At 36.0% G+C, this 25,644-nt stretch overlaps 2 protein-coding genes across 2 annotated transcripts in view; one reads left to right on the top strand and one right to left on the bottom strand.

Annotated features, from left to right (window-relative positions):
• Nucleotides 1-539: 539 nt before the first annotated feature.
• LOC110458094 (DNA-directed primase/polymerase protein-like) lies at nt 540-13,791 on the bottom strand. Its single transcript, XM_021509661.1, has 14 exons — nt 13,595-13,791; nt 12,570-12,653; nt 11,816-11,894; nt 10,808-10,908; nt 9,179-9,225; nt 8,771-8,862; nt 7,509-7,582; nt 7,269-7,342; nt 6,780-6,986; nt 6,169-6,385; nt 4,667-4,761; nt 3,231-3,426; nt 2,802-2,884; nt 540-1,275 (listed from the first exon to the last, which is right to left on the bottom strand). Exons 1-14 carry the CDS (start codon nt 13,642-13,644, stop codon nt 809-811), a joined length of 1,866 nt encoding a protein of 621 aa, XP_021365336.1. The 5' UTR covers nt 13,645-13,791; the 3' UTR covers nt 540-808.
• Nucleotides 13,792-23,026: 9,235 nt separating this feature from the next.
• LOC110458093 (transmembrane protease serine 12-like) overlaps nt 23,027-25,644 on the top strand; it is a 12,088-nt gene continuing 9,470 nt past the window's right edge. Inside the window, exon 1 of the mRNA XM_021509660.1 lies at nt 23,027-23,127. Within this exon, the coding sequence (XP_021365335.1) occupies nt 23,106-23,127 (22 nt within the window). The 5' untranslated portion in view covers nt 23,027-23,105. The remainder of the gene's footprint in view (nt 23,128-25,644) is intronic.

The raw sequence follows: 25,644 nt of genomic DNA, 5'->3' as shown, positions 1-25,644 counted from the left end.
AAGTTAGTTCAAATGAATGACCTTGACCAACTTTCAAAGGTCAAAGGGGTCAAATGTCATAAAATCTTCAAACGACTTCTTCTCAATAACCAAAAGGCCCAGGGTACTGATATTGGGCCTGTAGCATGCTGGGATGAAGGGCTACCAAGTTTGTTTAAATGAATGACATTGACCCACTTTCAAGGTCACTGGGGTCAGATGTCTTAAAATCTTCAAACAACTTCTTCTCAATAACCAAAAGGCCCAGGGTACTGATATTGGGCCTGTAGCATGCTGGGATGAAGGACTATCAAGTTTGTTCAACTGAATGACCTTGACCAACTTTCAAGGTCACAGGGGTCAAATGTCGTAAAATCTTCAAGCGACTTCTTTTCAATAAGCAAAAGGGCCAGGGTACTGAAATTGGGCCTGTAGCATGCTGGGATGAAGGATTACCATGTTAGTTCAAATGAATGACCTTGATCCACTTTCAACCTAATGTCCTTGTTCGACAATCAAGGTCAGAGGCGTCATATGTTTAAATCTTTTAATAGGTTCTTATGAAATCTTAAGATTACAAGTGTTAGATTAATAACAGGTGAGCGATGCAGGCCCATTGGGCCTCTTGTTTTTTTACCCCATAACTAACAAGGGTTACTACTCTATCTATTTAGGTAGTTATCCTGTGAAATGTCAATGTATTACCTGTTCTTACTGCCTAGAGGGAGGGGGGCTGTGATTTAAGTGGGTTAGACAAATATATTTAATTACCAGGTAGATGATTATTTCCTGACAACACGGTGATAATATCATGTCATGAAGTTGAAATCTATTTTTGTAAATCATCTGCCATAACAGCTGTAAGAAGGTCATCATCCCCATCCCAGCAATCCTCATCATACCGACTCCCCAAGTTTGTGATTACAGTTCCTGCTGACACTCCACAACCTCCGCTGCTTCTGTCAGTATTACTTGGAATAGAAGTCACAGCCCCCTCATCTTTAACTCCACTGGTCTCTATATTGTTTTCGAATGCAGTATCAGTCACTTTAGCTGAGCCAAGTTTGCATCCCACACCAGTATTTGACTGGTGATGATTAGGTCTGTCAACATGTTGACCATTACAACTGGTCACTTCGGATGTTGCCCGACCTGTCGGAGCTATGACCTCAGTGAGCGAACTTTCCATTTCCATGATGGCTTGTAGACATTCCTGGTCATCTGTCTCCCCTTCAAACTCAATCTCAGACTCATCAAAAAGGCTGGACAAGAGCACCTCTTTTGGCAAGGGGTAGTCTGGAAAAGGAACAGTTGATCTACATCAAGAACATAGGATTGCATAAAATATATTCAATTTATCTACAAAACAAACAGAATTCCAGAGAGTGATAACATGCTGTAAATGTTTTAGATTTCCTAATCATAAAAAAGTGAGTCGAGAAACAGTGTTATTGAACACTGTTTGAAAACACATCTCATATCTGTGACCTTCAAAGAAGGTTAATGTCAAGTTAAGTAGACAGCTAGCAAACTAACACTAAAAGAATTTTCAACACAATTGCCACCTCTGACCTTAAAAAATCTTGATAGTCCTTCATTCCACCCGGATACTTTCTAAGTATCATCACCCTAGACTTTTTGGTTATTCAAAAGTCACTTAAATCTCTTTAACATCTCTGACACGTTTAGCTCCTGAGACTTTGAAAATGGATCAAGGTCATTCACACAAGCTTTGTAGCCATTTATCGCAACATGGTGCTGGGCAAACAGTAATACCCTGGTCTTCTTGGTTATTCAGAAGTTGTTCAAAGATGAAAAACAAGACAACCGATCCTAACATACTGAAGAAATATGTTAAATACTATGCTTTTGAGACTTTGATGGAAAGTAACAGTTGTACTCAATAAATGTGAAACAATATATCTTAAGCTGTGCACAGGTCATGATGTATGGCAGTGTGACAGAGGAAGGTTGATGTTTCTACCCACAGATCATGATGTATGGCAGTGTGACAGAGGAAGGTTGATGTTTCTACCCACAGGTGATGATGTATGGCAGTGTGACAGAGGAAGGTTGATGTTTCTACACACAGATCATGATGTATGGCAGTGTGACAGAGGAAGGTTGATGTTTCTACACACAGGTCATGATGTATGGCAGTGTGACAGAGGAAGGTTGATGTTTCTACACACAGGTCATGATGTATGGCAGTGTGACAGAGGAAGGTTGATGTTTCTACACACAGGTCATGATGTATGGCAGTGTGACAGAGGAAGGTTGATGTTTCTACACACAGGTGATGATGTATGGCAGTGTGACAGAGGAAGGTTGATGTTTCTACACACAGGTCATGATGTATGGCAGTGTGACAGAGGAAGGTTGATGTTTCTACACACAGGTCATGATGTATGGCAGTGTGACAGAGGAAGGTTGATGTTTCTACACACAGGTCATGATGTATGGCAGTGTGACAGAGGAAGGTTGATGTTTCTACACACAGGTCATGATGTATGGCAGTGTGACAGAGGAAGGTTGATGTTTCTACACACAGGTCATGATGTATGGCAGTGTGACAGAGGAAGGTTGATGTTTCTACACACAGGTCATGATGTATGGCAGTGTGACAGAGGAAGGTTGATGTTTCTACAAACAGGTCATGATGTATGGCAGTGTGACAGAGGAAGGTTGATGTTTCTACCCACAGGTCATGATGTATGGCAGTGTGACAGAGGAAGGTTGATGTTTCTACCCACAGGTGATGGTTGTGTTTAGCATGTTATACAACAAACCTTTATCTCTGCAAGTCATATTACTTAACATACCTGGTGATTTAAAGTTCTGCATCTTACAGTCAGGATCATGACATTTCTGGTAGTATACTGCCTTCTTCAGATCAGCAATCATCCTACAAATGTATATATTTACCATTCAGACATCTTAAACATGTATGGCTTTATGATTCAAACACTGCCCATTCTGTATAAATGAGTCCTAATGTGTGAAACGTGACAATATTGTTTTCTTTCACATCTACACAAGTGGTATAGTATTATGTTTACAGTTACGTTAAACATTCCAAGAGTCCATTAGTAAACTGATTATATAACAGGAGTGTGATAAAGATTTACATCTGATCAACATGTTTGTTCTACATTTTACACCCTAAACAAAAAGTTGAACTTTGACTTATGTATTTGTAACTGAGATTCCTCCATATAATTATACATGGATGACAACATAATGTGACTTACATAATGTTATTACTCTTGTGAGGACGCCCAATGTTTTCACACCACCTGTTTTTGCCAATTTCATACACAATTATCTCCCCTTGCGGGAAGTACATCCAGTGACGGATGTATCCTCTTGTGCCGTTCCTCTGGACACAGGAGGTAATGTAGTCATCTAATTCTGGATATTGAGAATGTTGATGTCCATCCAGTAGTTCTGAAAGTATAATTGATAACCTCTTATTCTGCACATTAAAGGGACAATTTATAATCTTGCCACAAAATTCTTCATGATTATATAGTTTGATACTCCTTATGAACAATTCATGTCGAGAAATTAGCAAGAGACAATGTTTTCTTGGTGTTTTTAATCAGTAATGGAGAAACCCTTAAATGTTCAGCCATATTTTTTAGTGGCAGCTGTCCATAAATTTGTAGCTAACAAAAAGGTTTTTCCAGCTGAAGAGAGAAGGTAACTTCTCGCTTTATTTACCTAGCCTCTACGGAACACAAGTTCATGCATTAAATGTTATAAATGAGTGATCTATTTTGTGTTTAAACCTACTGATATCGTACTTTCTGCGGTTTGAAATCTCCCTGCGGCACCCTTTCAGTGGATGCACGCTTTAATTGAACCTGTTCGTTTTTATTCAAATCCAAATGTTAACAGAAATATCTGGTTAGAGGTATAATTTATCATACTTATAATTCTTACTTGCGATATACTGTGTAAATTCAAGAATGTGTTATGTGTGAACTCAGACTCATAACTGACACTGTGTTGTCGGTCGACAGCTTAGTGCTGTACATGTTTATTTCTCGCTGAAAGGCCTGGATATTGCGCTATTTTCGGCGTAGCTATTTTTATCACGGCTTTCACAAAAGATGAAACTGACCACACTGGGCTTCATGTCATGTCATTATCAACTACGTAAACTTTCGTTAGGAGATATATATTCTGAGTATTGACTCTATTTTCAGGTTGTCATTTGACTAAATAGCCCCTTGAAGACTCATGTCTGCACAAAGAACTGTTGGAAAAATTCTTTTGAAACATTTTTAAACAACATACATAACTCCATCTAAAAGGGAGATAACTCCAACTTATATACTATATTTACATCTTCTCAATGTAAGTGTTACATGTACCATAGATCTTTCAAATCCATTCAGTAATTTAGGAGGAACAACATTTTTACACAAAGATTCAAAACTCCATAACAAGGGGAGGTAACACCTACTTATCTCCCTTACTGACATCCCCTCAATGTAAGGGTTCTGTATATCAAGGTCATTCAAATTTATTCAGTGTCATGGAATTCGACTGAAAACTGTAGGAATTTTTTGTACACGACTGTGTTTACAGACAGAAGGACGGATAACCTGATTCCAGTTACCACTAACTTCAATGCAGCCATTCCCTACTTTTTGTCATGTAGTTATACAAATGTTAATACCTGTTGTTTGTGGTTTGTCATCTTTATGACATGTTGATGAACGGTGATGAATCCGTTCACTGTCAAATGTCAGAATTCTTGTGTCAGCCTGATATCTGTGAAAACAAAATCACTAAATGCCATAAAAGCATAAAAAAGACAGGTGTTATCTATTAACATGTTTGCAGTAATTAAAAGTTGATTGTACATGGTGTTTATTAATTTGTCTAAATGCTTTATTATATAATAACCTTGTTTTCAGGGAGTCATAGATAACAACATCAATATCCAGTTTCAATATGAAATACTCTTGTCTCTAACTTAAAACTCAATTCTAACAAAAATATTGATAAAATGAAACCAATATTTGATAATCCATATGTTTATAAAACTAACATCAGACATGTTTGTGTATGTCGTATATGTATATTGCAGTGTTACTTCAAGCTCAAAATTAACAAGAGGGCCAAAGGACATGTCATTCTAACAACTTTGATAACCCTCCAGGTAACAGTATACAGTAGAGGGTTGTGGCCATGGGTGATATTTTTGTTAAATGGCCAACCCCTGTATAATAATATGTAAAAAAAATATAAAAATAAAACTGTACTAAAATTGGTATAAGCATGATGAAGTGGGCTATGTGAGCTTCACATTTAAAAAAAAAAAAAAAAAAGTTTTTTGGGTTCAAAATAAAATTTTGGCCATAATCCGAAAGCTAGCTTTACAGGAGGTAAAATTCTGACAACAGCACACGACGCAAAATTGCAAAAAATTCAAGTTTTACAACTTTACTAGGACCCAGAACATTCTGCAACCAGGTAGGTAATCTTTAATTTCAGACAGAACTTAGGAAAAAGTTACTAGTTGCAGGGGTCAAATAGCAATTTTTGGCATTTTTTGGTAATTTTTGATGTGGTAACCATGGTTTTCACACAAGTGACATACATAGAAAAAAGAGGTTTATACACTTCTCAGTACTTTATATGTATTGTAAATGTAATGCAGTTTACAAATATATATACATGTATACATGTGTTGTGTAGGGTAAATCCGCTGTGTTTACATTTCCTCGACATGTGCCTTGTTTATCAGAGTCTGGCCATTTCTACTGTATACTGCTACCCCAACTCCATACCTTATGGCCCAATGATAACCCTCCAACTCCATACCTTATAGCCCAATGATAACCTTCCAACTCCATACCTAATGGCCCAATGATAACCCTCCAACTCCATACCTTATGGCCCAATATCATAGCCCTAAGTCTTCTAAAATTTCAGAAGGTAATTTATTTTAGCATGTTTAATAGCCCCTTATCCTAGCTACCTACTGTTAAAATACCATGACCCTAACCTTAATCTTTTTAACGAGATATCAAAAATGTCAAATGTTTATGGATGACGAAGCAAGATAGCAAAAGGTCAGTTGAGCCATACGTTATTTATATTTATGGTAAACTCTACTTTTCTTCCCAACAAGTAAATTGCATTTTTCTGTAAAGCTGTAAGTGTTAAACTCACTGTACATTAGCTATGAGAGAGTTCATAAATATAAGGTTATCAGATTTATCCTCTTCCACCTCCTGCCTGGTGGAGATGGTGTGTTTAGGACTTCCTGCTGACTTATGCCTGGTAGGGTGTGGACTGTACAGGTTGTGAGGAGACAGTACCAGTGGGTTGTCTTTGCCCAGCTTACAGGAAAGGTATAGACGGAAATTCCTGTTCTTCGTATACACACCTTCATTATCAATATACAAAATAACAGCCTCTTCATACAAAAATGAATATGACTAATTTTATGCTTTAAACATAAAATTTATCATTCACAATACTTATATTGATTGTAATTATTGGGTGTTCTGTTACTATTTCCCCAACACGTCTCTTATTTACTAGTAACTTGAAAGTAAGTTCCAAATCTTTCTTCTAAATGTGGTAACTTTTACACTGGTGTATGATGTATATTGAATTGTTTCTTGTAAATACTGAATCTGTTTTTATCTTCACAAAAATAAATCTCCAATAAATGAAACTGACTTATAATTACCTTATAGAGAAACGCTACAGAGCTAACACAGCACCGATAATACAAATTTTGACCAATAGATTATTAAAGAGGAATATGATATTACCAAGATCACAGAACAACACATCCTCCCCATCCTTGTTTTTCACCATCAATGACTCCAAGTCTTGGGCTGTAACACCCTCTGGCAGTTCCTCGGTGTTCTCTGTGTGACCTTGAGCATGTCTGGGTGTCATGTTCTCCCCCAATGACTGATTTCCACTCCCACAACATTGCTTCCTTAACTCACTGGCCACAAAGTGAACAAAATTACCTGAAAATGGCACAGGTTAACTAAACTGCAGATTACTTTTATTTTAAAATGAATTTTCTGGGAACATTTCCCTTTTCCATCTTAATTTGTATGAGTTTTAATAAAGTCCTATTGACAGCACTTTAGTGTAAAAAGTGTTTCGAAAGGAATAACAGCTATGTGAACTAAACACAACTCAGTTTTAAAACTACTTCCAAAAGTACCATTTTAGATAAGATGTACAAACAAGTATGATAATGTCGTCCTCACTTAGAAAGCAGTTAAGAGCAGTGAAGTAGGTACCTGCATGGATATTGTCCCTGAAGGCGACTGCTGGGATAACATATAACAGATGGCGACTGAATTTTAACTTGGTGCTGAAAGATAAAGGGGAAAACAATTCTGAAAACATTCATCTTTAGTAGAAATCAAATACATGTTTGGACACTTATCACTTTTGATGTCTGTGACAAAAAACTAGCAGTTTTATCAAGTTGACAGAATCCAATATATAATTGACAAAAATGTTATAAGTATACTTACCTGGCATCTAGATCTAGAACATCTTTCCTATCACATCTGATCCCAAACTTGTTTTTTAACCAGAAACTGATATACTGAAAATACACAACAGTCCTGTTAACTAACCTGAAACAGACAAGTCAGAAGGCACAGTATATTTTGCTATATATCACTTATCATTTGTCAGTGGAAAGCGTGAGACTTAAGTAATGTGCACATATCTGGTCCATAACAAAACCAGATGTTTTCTCCACTATTCCTGACCTTACCTAGAACACAAATAACTAACTTTATCTGAGGAAAGAAATGTTTCCCTTACTCTAAAATGGGAATGATTGGTCAACGCGGTCCCCCTCCTGTAATACATGTCTAGGAACTTACTTTAAAACTGTAGACATCTGATAATACCAAACCAAACAAGTTGCGTAAATTAACCCGATACAGGCAATTTTAGAAAGATCCCTCTGGAACATCCTGAGAAATAGCATTAACAAAAACATTCACTGTCAAAATTCAAGATAGCCACCTGTCGGCCATTTTGTTTATATGATTAGTCTCAAAAGTAAACGTGCACAACTACAGACCAAGGGGAACCTTCATACAAATTTTCAACATCGGTTGGTAGTTATCATATCTGAAAACTTTCGTTGAAATTGGCCGCACAGTTTTGGAGGAGTTGTCCAGACAAGGATTTTTCAACAAAGGGCCTTAACTTTGTAAAAAAAAAGGGACAGAATGATAAAATAATACCTGGATGCACAACTTCAGGTGGTAGTTATCAAATCGGGAAAGTTTCGTTGAAATCCATCCATTACTGTAGAACGAGTTGTCCGGACAAAACGTTTCGGGATATTTTCAACAAGAGCCATAACTTCGTAAAAAAGGGTCAGAATGAAAAAATCATATATGGATGCAAAACTTCAGGTGGTAGTTGTCATATCTGGAAAGTTTCGTTGAGAGTGATCAATAACTTGAGAAGGAGTTGTCCAGACGAAAAGATTAAAGATTTTTTCAACAAAGGGCCATTACTTCGGAAAAAAAAGAAGGTAAGAATGAACAAATTATACCTGGATGCACAACTTCAGGTGGTAGTTATCATATCTGGAAAATTTCGTTGAAATTGGTCCATTACTTTAGAAGGAGTTGCCTGGACAAACTTTTTTTCTACGGACGGACAGACAGACTTCATTGCGGGGGGTATAATTAAATACCAAATGAAATATCTACTGTACAGAGAGAAATCCCAGTAAAGTCTGACACCTCAGTAACATCCGTCCCCTCACCTTGATGAAAACGTCTACCATACAATCACCATCTCTGTCAGGATTATGTTCCTTTATAAACTCCAAGTCAAAGTAGAGTTTACACACAGCACCTGTAAAATAGAAATAAAAGCTACATCACACGTATTCTACAGTCTACTAATCACAGGAGTACTACAGGTACCAGTAACATTTACAATCACCATAAAAAGAGGCTCAGAGGGCCCATTTTACTAAACTGGATATTGCAGTGATTTTCTATAGTACTTTTGGAAATTATGGCAAAATATGATAAGGGGAAATACTAATAGTGAAGTTTGGTAAGAGATATGCCCATTTTGCATCAGGAATGGGAATCGTTATTTGAACCCAGTTATATAGTCAGGAAAAAACAGATTCTTCAGAGAATTCAAACTTGTCTTTACTAACTTTCTGGGATGACTTCATAATGATGCCGCAAGCTTTTCTTCAACTGACTAAAATTGAAAAGAAAAATATGTAGACTCAAGGCTTCAACATTACAAGTGTAGTCATGATATGTACCAACAGGAACATTAGAGACAATAAGTCAAGTAGAAAAAATATTTATTATTTCATAAGCAATATAGAATGTTGGTAATACACACATGCTCCGGCTCCGGTTTTAATGGAAATGGAGCTAAACACATACCTACCATATGTTCCACCTGTGATAGGTCTGTCATGCTTTCTTAGTATGTGTCCTGGCAGGATATAATGTTTATAGTTTATTTATAGTTTAATACCCTAGATTTGTCAGGGAAGACTGTGTGAATGCTATACATTGTCAGTGACACTGTACTAGTGTAACAATATAATGTTGATGATCTAGACTCAGTCTACACACCACAACCACATCACAGGTAAGTCTGTAATGATAATTTGTATATGACTAGTGTTAATTCCCAGCCCTGATTGGATGAGTGATGTCATGTGACAAGTTTGTAAATCGGTTACAGACCTCGTTCTATGAATAGAAAAGTGTTACAGACCTGGACCTATAAATAGAAGTGTTACAGGCCGCTACAAAAAATAGGCCTAGGTAATTTCCCAGCCATCTATTAACAGCTAATCAAAATGCTGCATGACAAAATGTTGACATGAAAACTTGTTTGTGGTTTTGAATTAAAGTGAGTAAAAGACAGCAGGCTTGGACCAAATCATGCTTTCTACAGGGTTTGTACAGATATGGTGTTACTAATCCCAAATGTTTGAAAAAGGGAGACAAATCATGTTGTAAAGCATCGAGTGATAGACAAATAGATGATGATGTTTATCGATGTGACAGACAATATCTAAATTCTACTGTGCAAGATCCCAAACTTTTAAAGTGATTCAAAATTAACTGATTTTATTTGTCACACTTTTGTCACTATTTTAGATAATAAATGTCCCTCTCTAGTCTTTTTCACCCCAAATCAATTTTAATCTTCAGGATTGTCCCTCGTAGCCACCTGGTACAAATAGCAGGTATGCATTTTTAAAAAGGTAACAAAAGCAGTCAATTTGAAAATGCAAACTTTTAAGCCATACTGATAATCTAATATTTTTCAAAGTAAGGAGGGAGGGCAAGGGGGATGGGATTTCATCATACTTTTAATCTACTTCTAATTGCTATATTTTGAATTACTCATGCCCAATGTTAAGTATTTGTTGGTACTAAAGGGAAGAAACACTTTTCTCTAGTATAATTTGTTTTTTGTTTTCCTTGTGTTATATTAACATTGATAATACTAGGTAAAATTCTAAAATAACTGCATTATGGTACTTATAGTTCAACTGGCTTCCCCACAGAACAACGGTAACTGATCATGAATGTATCCAATTCGTGTTTAACAGTCTGTTTTTCATATATAGACATGTAACAATCCATGCCAATGGGGTTAATTTCAAAAAGAACTTACCTATATTTTTGCTATATCGCTATATAGACTTAATTATTACAAGCTACAACACTAGTTTCCATGATACTGGGTGCCTTTCCTTACTTCTAACATAAATGAACAATTCCACTTGGTTAGTTGACACAAGAGTAGATACCTGTAGTAATGCCAAAACACAGGATATGACGTCACTAGATATTGCCTCTGTCCACTTTCTGATCCAAGGATCTCGCTCTCAAATGCAAACACGTGTAGATCCTAAAAGTTGTAAGACATGTACAGGGTTATACATAAATACAAGTATTTCAACTTACGTTTTACTTTATAAGAAGTTAAACTCCTGATATTGCATTCCATGAATTTTTACCCCTGTGCTGGGGAGGGGGGGAGAGGAGGAGAGAGAACAAATAACATAAGGATAAAAAATAAAGCTACTATTAAGTTTTTATCATTATCTACAGAAAATAAACAAATCATACACAAAATTTGTTCTGGGAACACTTTAAAACTTTTCCATCCATGAAGTGTATTTGATTCTATTTTTTTCAATTTGTTGCCAATTTTTACACCATCCCTCAGACCTCTGAGAGAGTAAAAATCTTACTTTTTCGCATTGTTTACCAGACTTCCCATCATAATAATTCTGACAAAGTTTGAACTCATTTTTCTCAGAAAATCAACAAAACAAACTCAAAGCATTACCCCTCAATCAGTTTAAATAAGTGTTACCCCCTCAATCAGTTTAAATAAGTGTTACCCCCTCAGTCAGTTTAAATAAGTATTACCCCCTCCCTCTGGCAGAACAGATGACCTGGGGATAATGAAATGTACAATTCAGATAAAGCACTTTCATATATATAGCACATCATTATTCACAACAAGAATTTGTCTATAAAATACCTGAGTTTTAGGAAGAACAGTTTTGAACATTGGTCAATTTTCCATTTGGAATCCCTTCCAAGCTGATGGTGGGGGCTAGAAACCTAATGATCAACTTGTTTTGACAAGTTTGACAGAAATCCATTCACATCAGAGAAAAATGCTAATGCTCAAGTGAGTGAAGTGACCTAACAAAATCACAACTATATATATAGTCAGGCACACTATTGTGCCTGTTAAGAAACATTACAGATATGTCTTATTCAGACATCATGACATCACTTACAGCTGCCTGGCTCCTAGCATATAAAAAAGCATCCTGCTGTTTGAAGAATGTCTTCCATTTCACAGATGGGCCTGATATCCTATTAATGATAAATGTATAAAAATATATATATAATACATCTTATCCTTATTACAGTCAATTTTGTATAATATTACTATTAAGAGTAAAATTGTTTACTGCATAAAGGAAATTCATGTGCAAGGATAATTTAAGCTTATCACGACGAGCTGGATTACAAAACTTTTGTCCAGGTGTATGGTCCCACCAACATGTTGCTGAAAGGTATAGACATGTACGTGTACCCTTCTGTGTTAGCCATTATCAAAACATGAGCCTCAGAAAGGTATAGACATGTACGTGTACCCTTCTGTGTTAGCCATTATCAAAACATGAGCCTCAGAGGGCATACATATACTGCCCACCTGAATATTTAGGCAATTATGGCAATTAAAAGCAAATATAACAAATAATTATATAATGATCCCAGGGAAAGGGCTAGATCCCGAACCACTCTTTGTAGCTTACCTGGTATGTATATCGAATCTTCCTGTCAGCTATTGTACATGATGTTATAGGACCCAGAGTAAGACACCAATGGTATCGGTCTCAAGTTCAAACCACATTTCACATTCTTATCACCAGTATAGCAACTCAAAATGACATACTATCCCCTTAATATAATCACCGAAGTATATAAATACATAAATATGAATTGATTTTCAAAAATAATTCTAGCATTAGCATAACTTCATACGTCTGTTTAAATGTGTCAGGTATCTTCTCAGCATGATGTTTCTTCACACGCTCATTCACAGCAGCTTCCAGTTTAGACCATTGCCTGAAAATACATCAAAAGGATTGTATAGATGTATGAATAAATCATATAAAAAGAATCACCGAACAACTGGTTTTAGAATTAAATTACAAAAGGTACAAAATAGTAATAGTTAAATTGAACACTATTTTTGTACTAGTATGGCAGAAATTGCCGCAGAATACCGATATTTATCACATGAGTGAAAAATATCTGGTATATTCTGTCATGCAAGTTTATGATATATATATTACAGAGAATTTCTGCCAATATATAATTAAGAAAACATTGTTGTCCCCTTTTTGCGACTTGACTGTTCGCTATGTTTTTACCCATGTCAACCTGGATTGTTGTAACTTTCTTTGATTTTAGTGGCTATTATTTTGTGTGGTAATTTGAACAGGATCAACATTAACATCATTTAATTAATACTGTTTGAAATTACCAGAGGTTTACCATATCCACTTAGTCTTGACAGGTATGCGGCCTCATTTTCTTTTAACTATAAACTTTTAGACCAGGTACACCCATGGTAATACATTTTTTTTACATCCATTTATATCCACATATTTTGATATCCACAAATAACTTATTATTGATTAATTAAAATTATGCAGAAACAATTCAAGAAACTTCAAACTTCTAAATGATATCTTCCTAAATTGAAGCATAAGTGGTATTGTGTAAAAAGTACATAAAACGGATTAAGGATATGACATGTAACAATCATCTTTTACATGAATATCAGGAACACATAAATCGGGACCGATATTATGCATTTAAATCACAGGAGCCTGAACTTCTGTCAAAAATGAATAATAACAGTAATACAAAAAAAAGAATAGAATTTTATAGGCATTGTTTTTGTAATACTGTTATTATAAATTTTTGACAGAATTTCAGGCTCCTGTGATTTTAATGATACTGGGACGATCAACCAGTTGCTGTGTTTTGATTTACAGTACCGTTTTTGTTTGCCTCCATAAAAGCTTGATATACCACGAGTATCTGACATTGTCAATGCTGAAACTTCACCGTTGTATATAGATCATAAGAATGGCTTTACGTTCGGTTAAGTAGAACGTTGTACCGCTTGATGTTTGTTTACAATTTCCATCTTGCCGCCCTTTTTGACAGGGAATCAGACTCCAACAAAGGCTTTTATCCACAGAGTAAAGGAAGCGCCTAAACGACGCGTAAAAAAGTAAGTGTCTATCAGCACGGCTTTGTTTCGTTCGACACAGATTGGCGCAAGAGACTTGATTGCGCTGAAATTCGGCCAAAAATATTCGATGAACACACTGAGTTGTATTTGATTAAATTCATACAGGTAAAATGGGGAGATAGTGATTTGAATCCAAAAGAATCAAATCAGATTTGAAATGAGAGTTTCTATGGTGCACACCTTTGAAGCAGAGACATAACCGTCAAATTTATATAAAAGCCAGTAGGCCTATATCCCTTATAGCTACGTCTCTCTTTGCAGCATCTAAAATAAAGCAGATACGTAGACTGTATATATACTCGATCAGCATCTGCTGTTATAGATCAAGTATATGAGTGCAGTAATGGGAAATATTCTGAATTTAAACACTTACACTACTCTTTATTTAGAGTCGGCACAGGCATTTGTTTCTGTCAATAAAAATCAGTCGCGAGAAAAAAAATCACACCCTACTCAATTTTTTTCTCGTGACAATTTTTATTGACAGAAACAAATACCTGTGAGAGTGGGGTTGTATAAACAGTAAAACATTAGCTCTAGAGAGCTATTGGTCCGGCAATATTGTATTGTCTTCATGGCACGTGATCAAAAAGTAACGTTGGTAAAAATGGCATACAGGCGGCCTTGCCTCAGATAATTATATTTTAGATTATACTTCTAATGGTACATAATAAGTCAATCAACACGAGAAGGCTGCTTATAGTGATGCCGTTAAGTTTCATTGAATCTGATTCTGTTAATGCTGGGAAGATAATTGCTGAGAATTCGACTGATGCTCATTCAACCGACGTTGGCGCCAGTAATTATGAGACTATGGTCTGCATTTGATTACAATCATAAGTTTAAACATATTTTATTGTACAAATATACAAATGGATTGGACAACAAGTTATTACAAGGGTATGGAGGTGGAGGGGAGGGGGATAGGGAAGGGGGGTTACCTAGAAAAGAAATATTGTAAACTGTGAAAAGGATCCGCATTTGAATAAATTATATATTATACAAAATTTCATGACATGCAGCCCGGTATAGTAATTTTATAATGAACAAGATCAATGTAACAAAGTCATCAGGCAAAATAATGAAATGCAATTTCATAAAAATATTTAACAACGTACACATATAAATAAAAATAAGGAATGATAATTATAATTAGCAAAACCTAGTGCTGGATTTGATGTAATGATGAACCTGCTCAAAAATGTTTGTATTGGTTTCTACCGAAAGTTGGGTATTACCAGACAAAAGCAATTCTAAATCAAAATCAACATACAAGGCATTCAAATTTTGGAACAGGATGCGTCTTTCGTCGTTAAAAAGTAAGCACTCATTAAAAAAGTGAAAGGTATTTTCACAGGGATGGCCACAATTACAAACTGAACTATCAACAAGATTCACCCTATAAAGATCATATTTAAGTGGACTACACTGATATCTAAGTTTTGTATGCAAAATGTTTAATTTACGTTCACCGAAACCTAAGTAGATTGGCGGAGGAGATAGTACATTTGAAGTTAACGAGTTTTTAAAAGATTGTAAAGAAGTCAATGATCGTACTGAAAGGTCCAATGAATTCCAACTACGAAGAGTTGAAGGTATAAAAGATGAATTTGTTAGAGAAAGCCTGAAAGGAAGAACTCTATAATCATTATTGTTTCTAAGGGTGTAACGGTTATTTTCTGCAACGGTAGACGGCAATAGATCATTTAAATAGTCCGGAGTTAATTTATTGTGCATCTTATACAAAAGTTGAAGTTTTCTGCGTTTTCTTCGATTTGAAAGAGTTTCTAGACCAGATTCAAAAAGTAAATCTTCGATTCTGGCAGAAGAAGGAAGTCCAGTAATTATACGAATAGCTTCTCTTTGGGCTTTCTCTAACATTTCTGTTTCATAAGTTGTGCAACCATCCCACAATTCACAAGCATATTCTAAAACTGGTAAAATAAAAGATTTATAAATCTTAAGATTATCTCGATTCAATAAGTATTTGAGTCTACGTAAGACGTTGACTTTTTTCATAACTGAAGTATATATTGCACAAATATGATCCCCCCATTTTGCCCTTGAATTAAAAATAACACCTAAATGTTTGATGATCAGTAAAATTTAAAAATTCGCCATTATTCTAATTCTAATTCTAAATCTTCATTAATTTCAACCGAGTTTGAAACAAAAATTACTTCAGATTTTTTCTGGATTGAATGTTACTAACCAAGTTTGGGACCATGCATTAAGAGACTCGAGATCTCTATTCAGAACCGTTTGTATTTCTAGACACGAAGTTGACTCAAAAACATCAGCAATATCATTAATATAGATACGAAACAAAAGAGGTCCAAGAATCGAACCCTGAGGAACACCTGCTTCAATAAAACCTAAGTGGGAGTAAGTATTATTCAAAAAGACTTTCTGGTGCCTCTGAAATAGGTAATTTCCCAACCATTGATAAAATTCTCCTGAAATTCCGTAAGATTTTAACTTAATCATCAAACCCTTATGCCAAACCCGATCAAAAGCCTTAGAAATATCGCAGAATACCATACATACATGGTTTTTTTCCTCTAGAGCAATACAGATGTTATGATAAATTTCAATGAGTTGATATACAGTAGAATGGCCAGGCAAAAAAACAGACTGATACTTATAAAAAAAATGAGTTTTCAATAAAATAGTTATGCAAGTATTTGAAAATTACTCTCTCAAACACTTTGCCAACTGTAGATAATAAAGAAATTGGTCTTTAATTAGAGGGAGAATGCCTGTCACCTTTTTTAAACAGAGGCATAACTTTGGCTGTTTTCCACGTGTTTGGGTAAACACCAGACGATAAAGACATATTAAAAACCATTTCGAGGGGAACACAAACAGTTTCTGATGTGTTTCGTAGCATATGATGACTGATTCCATCCTCACCCGAGGCCTTACCAAGCTTCAATATCTGCAAATTATCTCGTATTTCATTAGTATTGACTCTAATGGACCTAAGACTCTTGTCAGTTTTTGGCTCGATGAAAGGAACCGCAGTATTTCTGTCATCCACACGAGTAATATTGCAAAAATAGTCGTTTAATAAATTAGCTTTGGCTTCGTCACTAGTAACCACATTATCAGAAACAGGATCTACAAGAGTAGGTATAGATTGTGTAGTACCAGACGATTGTATTAACCTTTTGATGAGTCTCCAATAACCTTTTGGATCAGATGAACATTTTCATAAAATAATTTACGGGCATAGTTTTTCATGCTATTAACCTTATTCCGTTGAGATTTGAATTTGTTGATGTCCGAATATGTTTGGTTGACCTCGCAATTTTATGCAACTTATCTCTAATTTTTATTGTTTTTCTTAATTCAGAGGTCATCCATGGTTTATCATTAGGTCTCACAGTTACATCTTTTGATGGAATACATATATTTGCAAATATTAGGAACGTATCAGTAAAAAGTTTACAGGCAGTATCAACTGAATTACAATTTTAAAAAAGTTCGTTCCAATTATAATCAGAAATAAGATCACTAAATCTGTCAAAATCTGCCTGCTTATACATCCAAATTTTTCGCTTAAAGATAGGTTTGACAATACAGGGAATATCAATGCAAGCAATACAATCGTCATGGTCACTGAATGATTTGTCTATTGTTATAACAGGGGAGTCAATACAGGAAAGTGAGTCTGTTAAAAGTATAGGGTCAAGTAGGCTAGATCGAGTCGGTCCAATACGAGTCGGTTAATTTATAACATTTACCGTACTAAAGGAATTAATAATATCAAGAAAAACATGGTTACGAGATGCAGTTAATAAGTCGACATTTAAATCCCCCGTGATTATAACATTTGGTGAAATATCTAGGGCAAGGTTTAAGGACGTACGTAAATTTTCCCAAAATGGTAAAACAGAATTTTCAGTAACCAATACAAAATTTGGTAGAGTGATTTTCAACCAAATAATCTCATCACCTGGATATTCTAATTCCAGCAAACGGTCAACTTTTAAAATATTATTGATATAAACCAGAACACCACCACCAGCGAAATTTCTATCAAGTCGAAAAGGTACATGAAAACCAGTTATAAGTAAGTCGTCTATAGATACCTGATTATCTTAATGAGTTTCAGTTAAGCATATAACATCATATTCACCAGATATATCCTCTATGTAATCTAATTTATTCCTAACACTTCGTATATTTAAATGAAATATTGAAAGCTCTCCATGCCTCGGGCCAGGATTGGACTCGATGTCCATATGCTGTAATAATAGTAAAAACAAGATTATAGTGAACTCAATATTTCGAAAGCATGAAAAAATTAAAATGTTAAATTGATTAATAAACCATGATACCAAAAAAGATCGAACACCCGTAAAAATGAACCAAAACAAAAAGAGAACAACTTAAACGACTTCATCATACATCTGCCGTAGACCTTAGAATAAAAGGTACCAATCGCTATTCTGTGACACCCATGATCAAATACGTCACATGATGAACTAATAATAAAATAGCGAGTCGGTACCACCATACCAGGACAACGTACAATCCAGCAATAGATCTCGATCAATAATATTATACATGTGAAAGATATCAAATCGAACGTATGAAGACGATGACTAGGCATTACAAGAGGGATTGGGGTGAGGTGAGGGGATATGTATGTGAGAAGAGTGCAGAAAAGTAAGAGGTATGGTCCAGTGATAGAGAGAGTGGGAATCATCATATGGGTAGGCAGCAGTATATATACAGATGGGGGACACAGGAACGTGGATCGGGGTGAATAAAGATAATAATAACCAATATTGAGTAAGGAGATTCGCATTTGAAAAGACTTGGGAAGATAATACGAAAAAAAAAAATAATAATAATAATAATAAAAATATTATAAGATAAGCATATGAAGCATGTGATAGTAATGGTTATATTAACATGTGTATAGATGTAGCATTATAAATGAAAAATAATTGTTATATTACAGGTACATGACATAAACTTTTAACTAACAAATAAACAACTATTAACACCCCCCCCAAAAAAAACCCAACAACAACAGTATGTACAAATAGTTGCACACAAATATTATACCCGCAAGCGCGAAACGTCACACGCACGGGAACATCTGCACGTGTTCAATATGGCCAGAAGTTGATTCTGCTAATTTGAGGATAAAATGCACTTCTGGTAGAGTTTGAAAATATGGCACTGTATACATTTACTTTATAAGTGCAGGAAATGGTACATTGGCTTCCTTTGTTAGCACACAAGGGACATACGAATGTAACATATACGAATGTAACATTCATACAGTGAGCGTTTGCAAAAACGGGTACACGAGTGGAAAAGGTTATGCATTTACAATTATTACGATGTAAATGAAATTCAAATTATGTATATGATTGAAATATATTCAGAGACAGTCCATTGCAATGATTGTATCATCTTCAAATAAAACAAAATGCAAATTTTGAACAAGTATATATATATACGTATATAGGATCACGTGGATCAGAATACAGCCACTGTCTATAACGTTAACGTCGCCGCTTGTTATAAAAGTTGACGCTTTACCGCGGACGCGTATGGAGAAGTGTTTGTTGGCGTGTAGGTGCATCCAGGAATCAGCTTGGTAATGTCACTCAATGTGCAGATAAGTAAGCTAACTCATTAAGTTCTGCTGTAGTGTATGCACATTTTGCTGCGGTTTACATGTAATATTCAGCAGCAGTATTCATTTATGAGTATCGTATTTAATATGTAACGGTAACCAGTTCCGGGTACATCCATGCAGCCAGTTTGTAAAACAACACAGAAACGCCACAAGCGATTTTTAAGTAATAATTGAAGTGAAAAGACCTTTTTGCGTAAAATGCATTAGAATGTCACGCTTGTAACGTCCATTAAAAATCCAAAATGTTCCGTTTGGGTAAAACTGTATGCCTGGAATGGTCTACGATAACATCGCCCAAGACAGACTAACAATTAAGGTGTTTTAGGATAAATGAAGTGAGTTTTGTACCGGTAAAGTGAGAACTATTAAAAGCAAGGGATTACTTAAGAGATACAGGCCTTGACGTTTGATCGTTGACTTCCATTCAAATAATGCAGTATATATTAAACATTCTTGTACATGTGAAGTTTAATCAAACTCTGAAAAGAAATACAACCGATATAGTGACGACAAGTAAAACACAATGGGAGAATAGCGAGGTGTCAACAAGACCGTGATTCGTACTTCAGTTGTAGAACACAAGATGTGAACAAAGGAAAACATTTACACGGAGGTCATCGAAAACACACAGGGATTATAGGACCAGGTGTTCAAGGTGGTTAGCGTCTTCTGCTTCAAAGACAACAATCTGATTAAAACCAGATCTTAAATTCCACTCCGATACTCTACGTTCTAGTCAAATATCTGCTTTTCATCAGAATATATCGACAACAACCACAATAGAAATCTGTCAAATCGAGTAATGCCAAGCCCTCATAGCAAGACCAGGGGTAATAGCAAAGAAACAACAAGACACATTAATGAGTTTAATGGAAAAGCGACCTTGACATCGCAATAAGAAACATATTTCCTAAAGAGAGCACGATGGTGATCATAAAACTTGTCCGAAGTCCTCCTCAACCTGCATATTTTGAAACCCTGTGTTGTTAGATTGTCCGTCAGCAGCCGACATCTCTCACGGAAATAATTATATTCAAAGCAAGCTTTTGAAAAGCAAATCAAAAGCGACACGTAAACAGCAATGAGACCGGGTTGTAGCTATCAAGAAAGGGAAAGGTGACGATTAAAAATCGAAATCGTTCTGCTTACGTACAGCTTAGAAGTAGGTCGTCCCTGCTGGCCATGTTATACGGGAGATTGAGTAATCGACAGAAGTAGAAGAGTCTGTAGTGTCCTTGATTTCAAATGCGATGTGGCCAATACATTTTCCAAGGGATATAACGGGCGTGGACAACGTCGTCTCCCGAATTTTAGATTTCATAATAAAGTTTGAAAACGAAGCTGTACCGTTTCGGAAAATAAGAGGAACAATGTTTATGATATGATGTAAGTGCTACCTAGAGGCGAGAGCTTAGAGAGTCTACAGATATAACATCAAAACTTGACCAGGGTTTTTATTTTATATAATCTTGGACGTCACAATTACCAACAGCCTCCAAACGAAGTACATGTATGTTGTTCGATAGCGATTCTTCTAGATATTAGTATGTTCGTATTTTTTTTTATCATTTTTCAGTTTCAATATAATTACAGGCTTTTTCTATAGTCATAGACTCGCGGAAGTGTTCTTACCCAACTGTGCTACATTTATATCAAAACGAGATTAAGGGAAGGCTACTGTATATAAGAATACAAACTGCAGTGCATTGGGACAGGGATTTTTATCGCCATGTCGTATATTTACCGCCATGTCGTACATTTACAACAACTAAGTATACAAACGGTTTTTCTTGTCAACTCTTACATGTTTTATACCTTGATATACATACTCGAAACGTCACACATTACCATTTCACTGGTTGTGCTTTATGTACCTTCATGAAGTAAGTACCACATGCGGATTGGTCGAGTGGTTAACACTCCGGCCTTTCACGCAGGTGCTGGGGTTCGATGCCCGAAGTCGTCGTAGGCATAGATTATTCAGAGAAAGTGTTTTCTCCTGCCCACACAACTCCAACAACCCAAGTGGAGTATAAAATGGTCTGGGGTGGGTGTTGCGGGATCTGTGCTGTAGCATTCAAGTGAGGTGGCACTATAAATGATACCGTTGGAAGCACGGTCCCACTACAAACAGAACACAATATATCTCAGCAAACACGCAGGCATACGCACATAGGGATATAATAGCCAGGTGGCATAGGACTAGTAGTTAGCGCCTGATAATGCAGCTCCTGCAAATTCCCCAAAAATTGTATTGATTAATGTATATGCTTACTGTATTGATTGTATAAATTGTATTTCTATGTACTGTAAAGCGCTTTAGAGTGGTTTATTCTAGCTAGATAAGGCGCGATATCAAATAATAATATTATTATTACTGAGGTGTGTTTCAGTCTCTAAATTCAGACCTAAGGCGTGTCAAAGATAGACCGTTTCAGTCTCCAAAGTCCGACCTAAGGCGTATCATAGATCGACCGTTTCAGTCTCCAAAGTCCGACCTAAGGCGTATCATAGATCGACCGTTTCAGTCTCCAAAGTCCGACCTATAAGACGTATCATAGATCGACCGTTTCAGTCTCTAAAGTTGGGTATCATCAGTCTCTGATTTCGGGTAGACGATACCGAGGTGTGTCATGTACAGGTGTTTAAATATCTTAGAAACTCGTGTTTCAATATCAAAGTTTTACTCTCTACACAAACAATGTACGTATTGTTGTGTAGAGAGTAAAACTTTGATACTACATATTTCCACACTGATGAATCACATTGGAAAACAAACTCGTGTTCATAAAAAGACGACTACTTGCGTTTGTTTTTTTATTTTTATTTAAAAAATGTATTAATCGGAGAACCACTTTTGAAGACATCACTTTATTCTGTTCTACGGATATATCATCACTTTATTCTGGTCTACGGATATATCATCACTTTATTCTGTTCTACGGATATATCTCATCACTTTATTCTGTTCTACGGATATATCATCACTTTATTCTATTCTACGGATTTTTAATAAAGGTCATCGGATTGAAAAGATTTTTTTTCTTAAAATTTGAGTGATTTTATTTTAAGAAATAACACATATTTGGTCGAATTTTAAGTTTACTTTAATGTAGGTTGGTTATCCATTTCTTTAGTAAGTATTACTCAAACTTCACTGTAACAATTATCACCATTTTAATAGCTGCCTATTTGAGGGAAATACAGGACCGATGCACTCAGCCACCGTACCTCATTTACAACGAAGATATGACCTGGCCCCGACGTGTCGTTCTGTAGAGTCACTGATGTGATAAACCCGGGACATTAGGTTAGCAAAAAACAACTTTTTTCTCTAATAATTGCTGAACAATCATTTGTAATTATCTATTAATTTACCTACAATTATATGTACATTAATGGTCGTTAGAGGATAACAAATAAACACTCGCCAGTTATTCCGCCCTTACTGTAATAACAACAGTTTTCCTGTGATAAAAAAAACAACATATTTGAAATGTCATTTGTTCCATTTCCGATAGTTACTGTCCCAGCGTATAGGGTGTTACACACAGTCGGGCCGACATTTACACAGGGCGCATTCCTCAACATGGAGTTGTACTCATCACATTGTAAGTAATGCTCGGCGGTGTACCTGTAGCATACACTGTTTTCTATAGCATACCTAGTCTTAACGTTCAAGAAGCTTTAACTTTGCTACACGTTATATTTCTCGTGTACTGATCATACGTAGTTGTACAAGTAATATAACGAGTGGTAAAGTCAGGTGTGAAACACTAGTAAAGGCGAGCAAAACAGTTAAAACAGTATTTTATTCAACAATCAGGCATAGTTATCATGTAATTCAAGAGCTTATATTAATTCTTCTCCCAAATTTGGTTTCTTATTCTTTTTTCTTCTTCTGAAATTGTCGCTTTTGATTGTCTACGGGTATGAAGATGTTTTACTGTTAATATCAAGTATAAGAAAAGAAAGTTCGATATTGAAATCAAACAGAATGATACAGCTGGACTGAAGACCATAGCGGTCGAAAGTAAGTTAATTTGAAGTGTGTATTACAGTGAACATATTTGTCATAACATAATACAATTTACACGCAACTACAGGATAGGTAATTATTTATATGTTGGGGCCGCCCATGTTTAAAAAGAAAATGTTAATCCATTTACACGTTGTTGACCACTGTGTAACTGCTGCTGATGATGACTTGGTTTGTAGAAAAAAATGTCGAAAGGATCAGGGACGTTTTATGGGGTGTAAGGTTTACATTGGTGTATATGGTTATAGAGAGGGATTTATCAATGTTTCCATGTTCTGGTCCAGGAACTAAGATTCCATGAATCCTGGGTGTGTATAAACGTTTTTATATCTCCCGAGTCGACTGGACCCAAGGTGATTCCTAGGTGTGTATAAACGTTTTTATCTCTTATGAGTACGACTGGACCTAAGGTGATTCCTAGGTGTGTATAAACGTTTTTATCTTTCCTGAGTCGACTGGACCTAAGGTGTGTCCTAGGTGTGTATAAACGTTTTTATCTCTCCTGAGTCGACTGGACCTAAGGTGATTCCTAGGTGTGTATAAACGTTTTTATCTCTCCTGAGTCGACTGGACCTTAGATGATTCCTAGGTGTGTATAAACTTTTTTTTTATCTCTCCCGAGTCGACTGGACCTTAGATGATTCCTAATTGTGTATAAACGTTTTCATTTCTCCGTGACAAAGTTACTGTATATATATGGTTATACGTTTGGGGATCACCTCCGTTTCCATGTTAGTGAGCAAGGGACAAGTCCCTCGATCGGGACGGAAAAAGATCAACGGAATGTCAAATTTGTAAACATATGATAGCAGTGGGGGTCATCTCAATATTGGGATGGGGACGGACCACAGAACAATTTGTAGTATATACATGTTGTATGTACTTGCCTATTGTTGTTATATGGATTAATAGAATCTTCCTCTACTTTGAGGGAGTGACAGAGAAATCTCATACCCAAGGAGTGATGTTTTTTTGTTGTCTAACCCGGTGACACATTTTAATGACGTCACAATTGAACACGTGCTATTCGGCACGAGGCTATCTCCCCCTAGGGGGTGACAAGCTGATCTTTCCCGGCTAAAACGGGAGACACGCCTGTGAAGGGTGAGAGAAACATGGTTCCCCGATTCTGAATTATCCTCTCCCATTGAAACAGTCCATCTGCCCAACGGAACCCACATCCTTTATTTATAGAAGATAGATTCCTTGATCCAAGACCATTTTGGTTAAAATCCCTCTATCGTTTGGAAGGAGATGCATGCTGAATGATTTAACTCCATTTCCCCATATTGGGCCCCACTAATCTGTCCTCAAGAAGACAACATTGTTTCCGGGGCAATTTTTTGTTATATATATATATTTGTTTTGTTTTTTCAATCCGAAAGACGTCATAAATTTGAAAGAATATCCAAATTATTTGTTTTTCTGTCAGTTTGTTGACTTTTGTCCCTAAACGTCGTTCTTTAATCCCGTCCTCGTACAACACTGTCTGATGGGCGGACGTTAAACCCCCAACAAAGTCGTCCTTATACCACTGGGCATGCGTTCCAAAATCCCGCACGAGTTTAATTTGACAAAGATTAGTGATTCAACGAGAAACTATTTGTCTATTTTCAAATTTATGCAGAATTGCTCAAAATGCTTGTTTTTAAGTATTTAATAGACGCAATAGTTCAGCACGCCCATGCAGTGCCATCAGCGGCACTCTTTTTTCATTTCATCAAATTTTATTGACAAGATGTCGTAATCAATTGGATTGAATAACAGGCAAAGCCTATAAAAATTCTCTCCGTCAAATGGCCAAAGTTGAATAAACAAGGAGACATAATATTTTAGACATGTTGCAAATGAAACAAGAGATCCCAGAGGGATCTTGGCGCCCACCTTTGTACCATCTTCATTAGTTCTTTGTCAGTTCGATCTTTTCTCTTCTTTCCTCTAATCTGTTTGATCGAGTCATGTTAACAGTAAATGCACCTTGGGGTAACTTTTGATCTAAACTTAATACTGATGTGTATGAAAGCCAACCTTCAAAGTGAGTTTGTCATTTCACATATTTACTAGTACAGTACTTAATGTGAAAGAAATA

The sequence above is a fragment of the Mizuhopecten yessoensis genome, unplaced genomic scaffold, assembly GCF_002113885.1.
Source record: "Mizuhopecten yessoensis strain PY_sf001 unplaced genomic scaffold, ASM211388v2 scaffold9425, whole genome shotgun sequence".
Taxonomy (NCBI): Eukaryota; Metazoa; Mollusca; class Bivalvia; order Pectinida; family Pectinidae; genus Mizuhopecten; species Mizuhopecten yessoensis.
The sequence above is the reverse complement of the archived record's forward strand: the minus strand, read 5'-3'. Positions and strand labels throughout refer to the sequence as shown.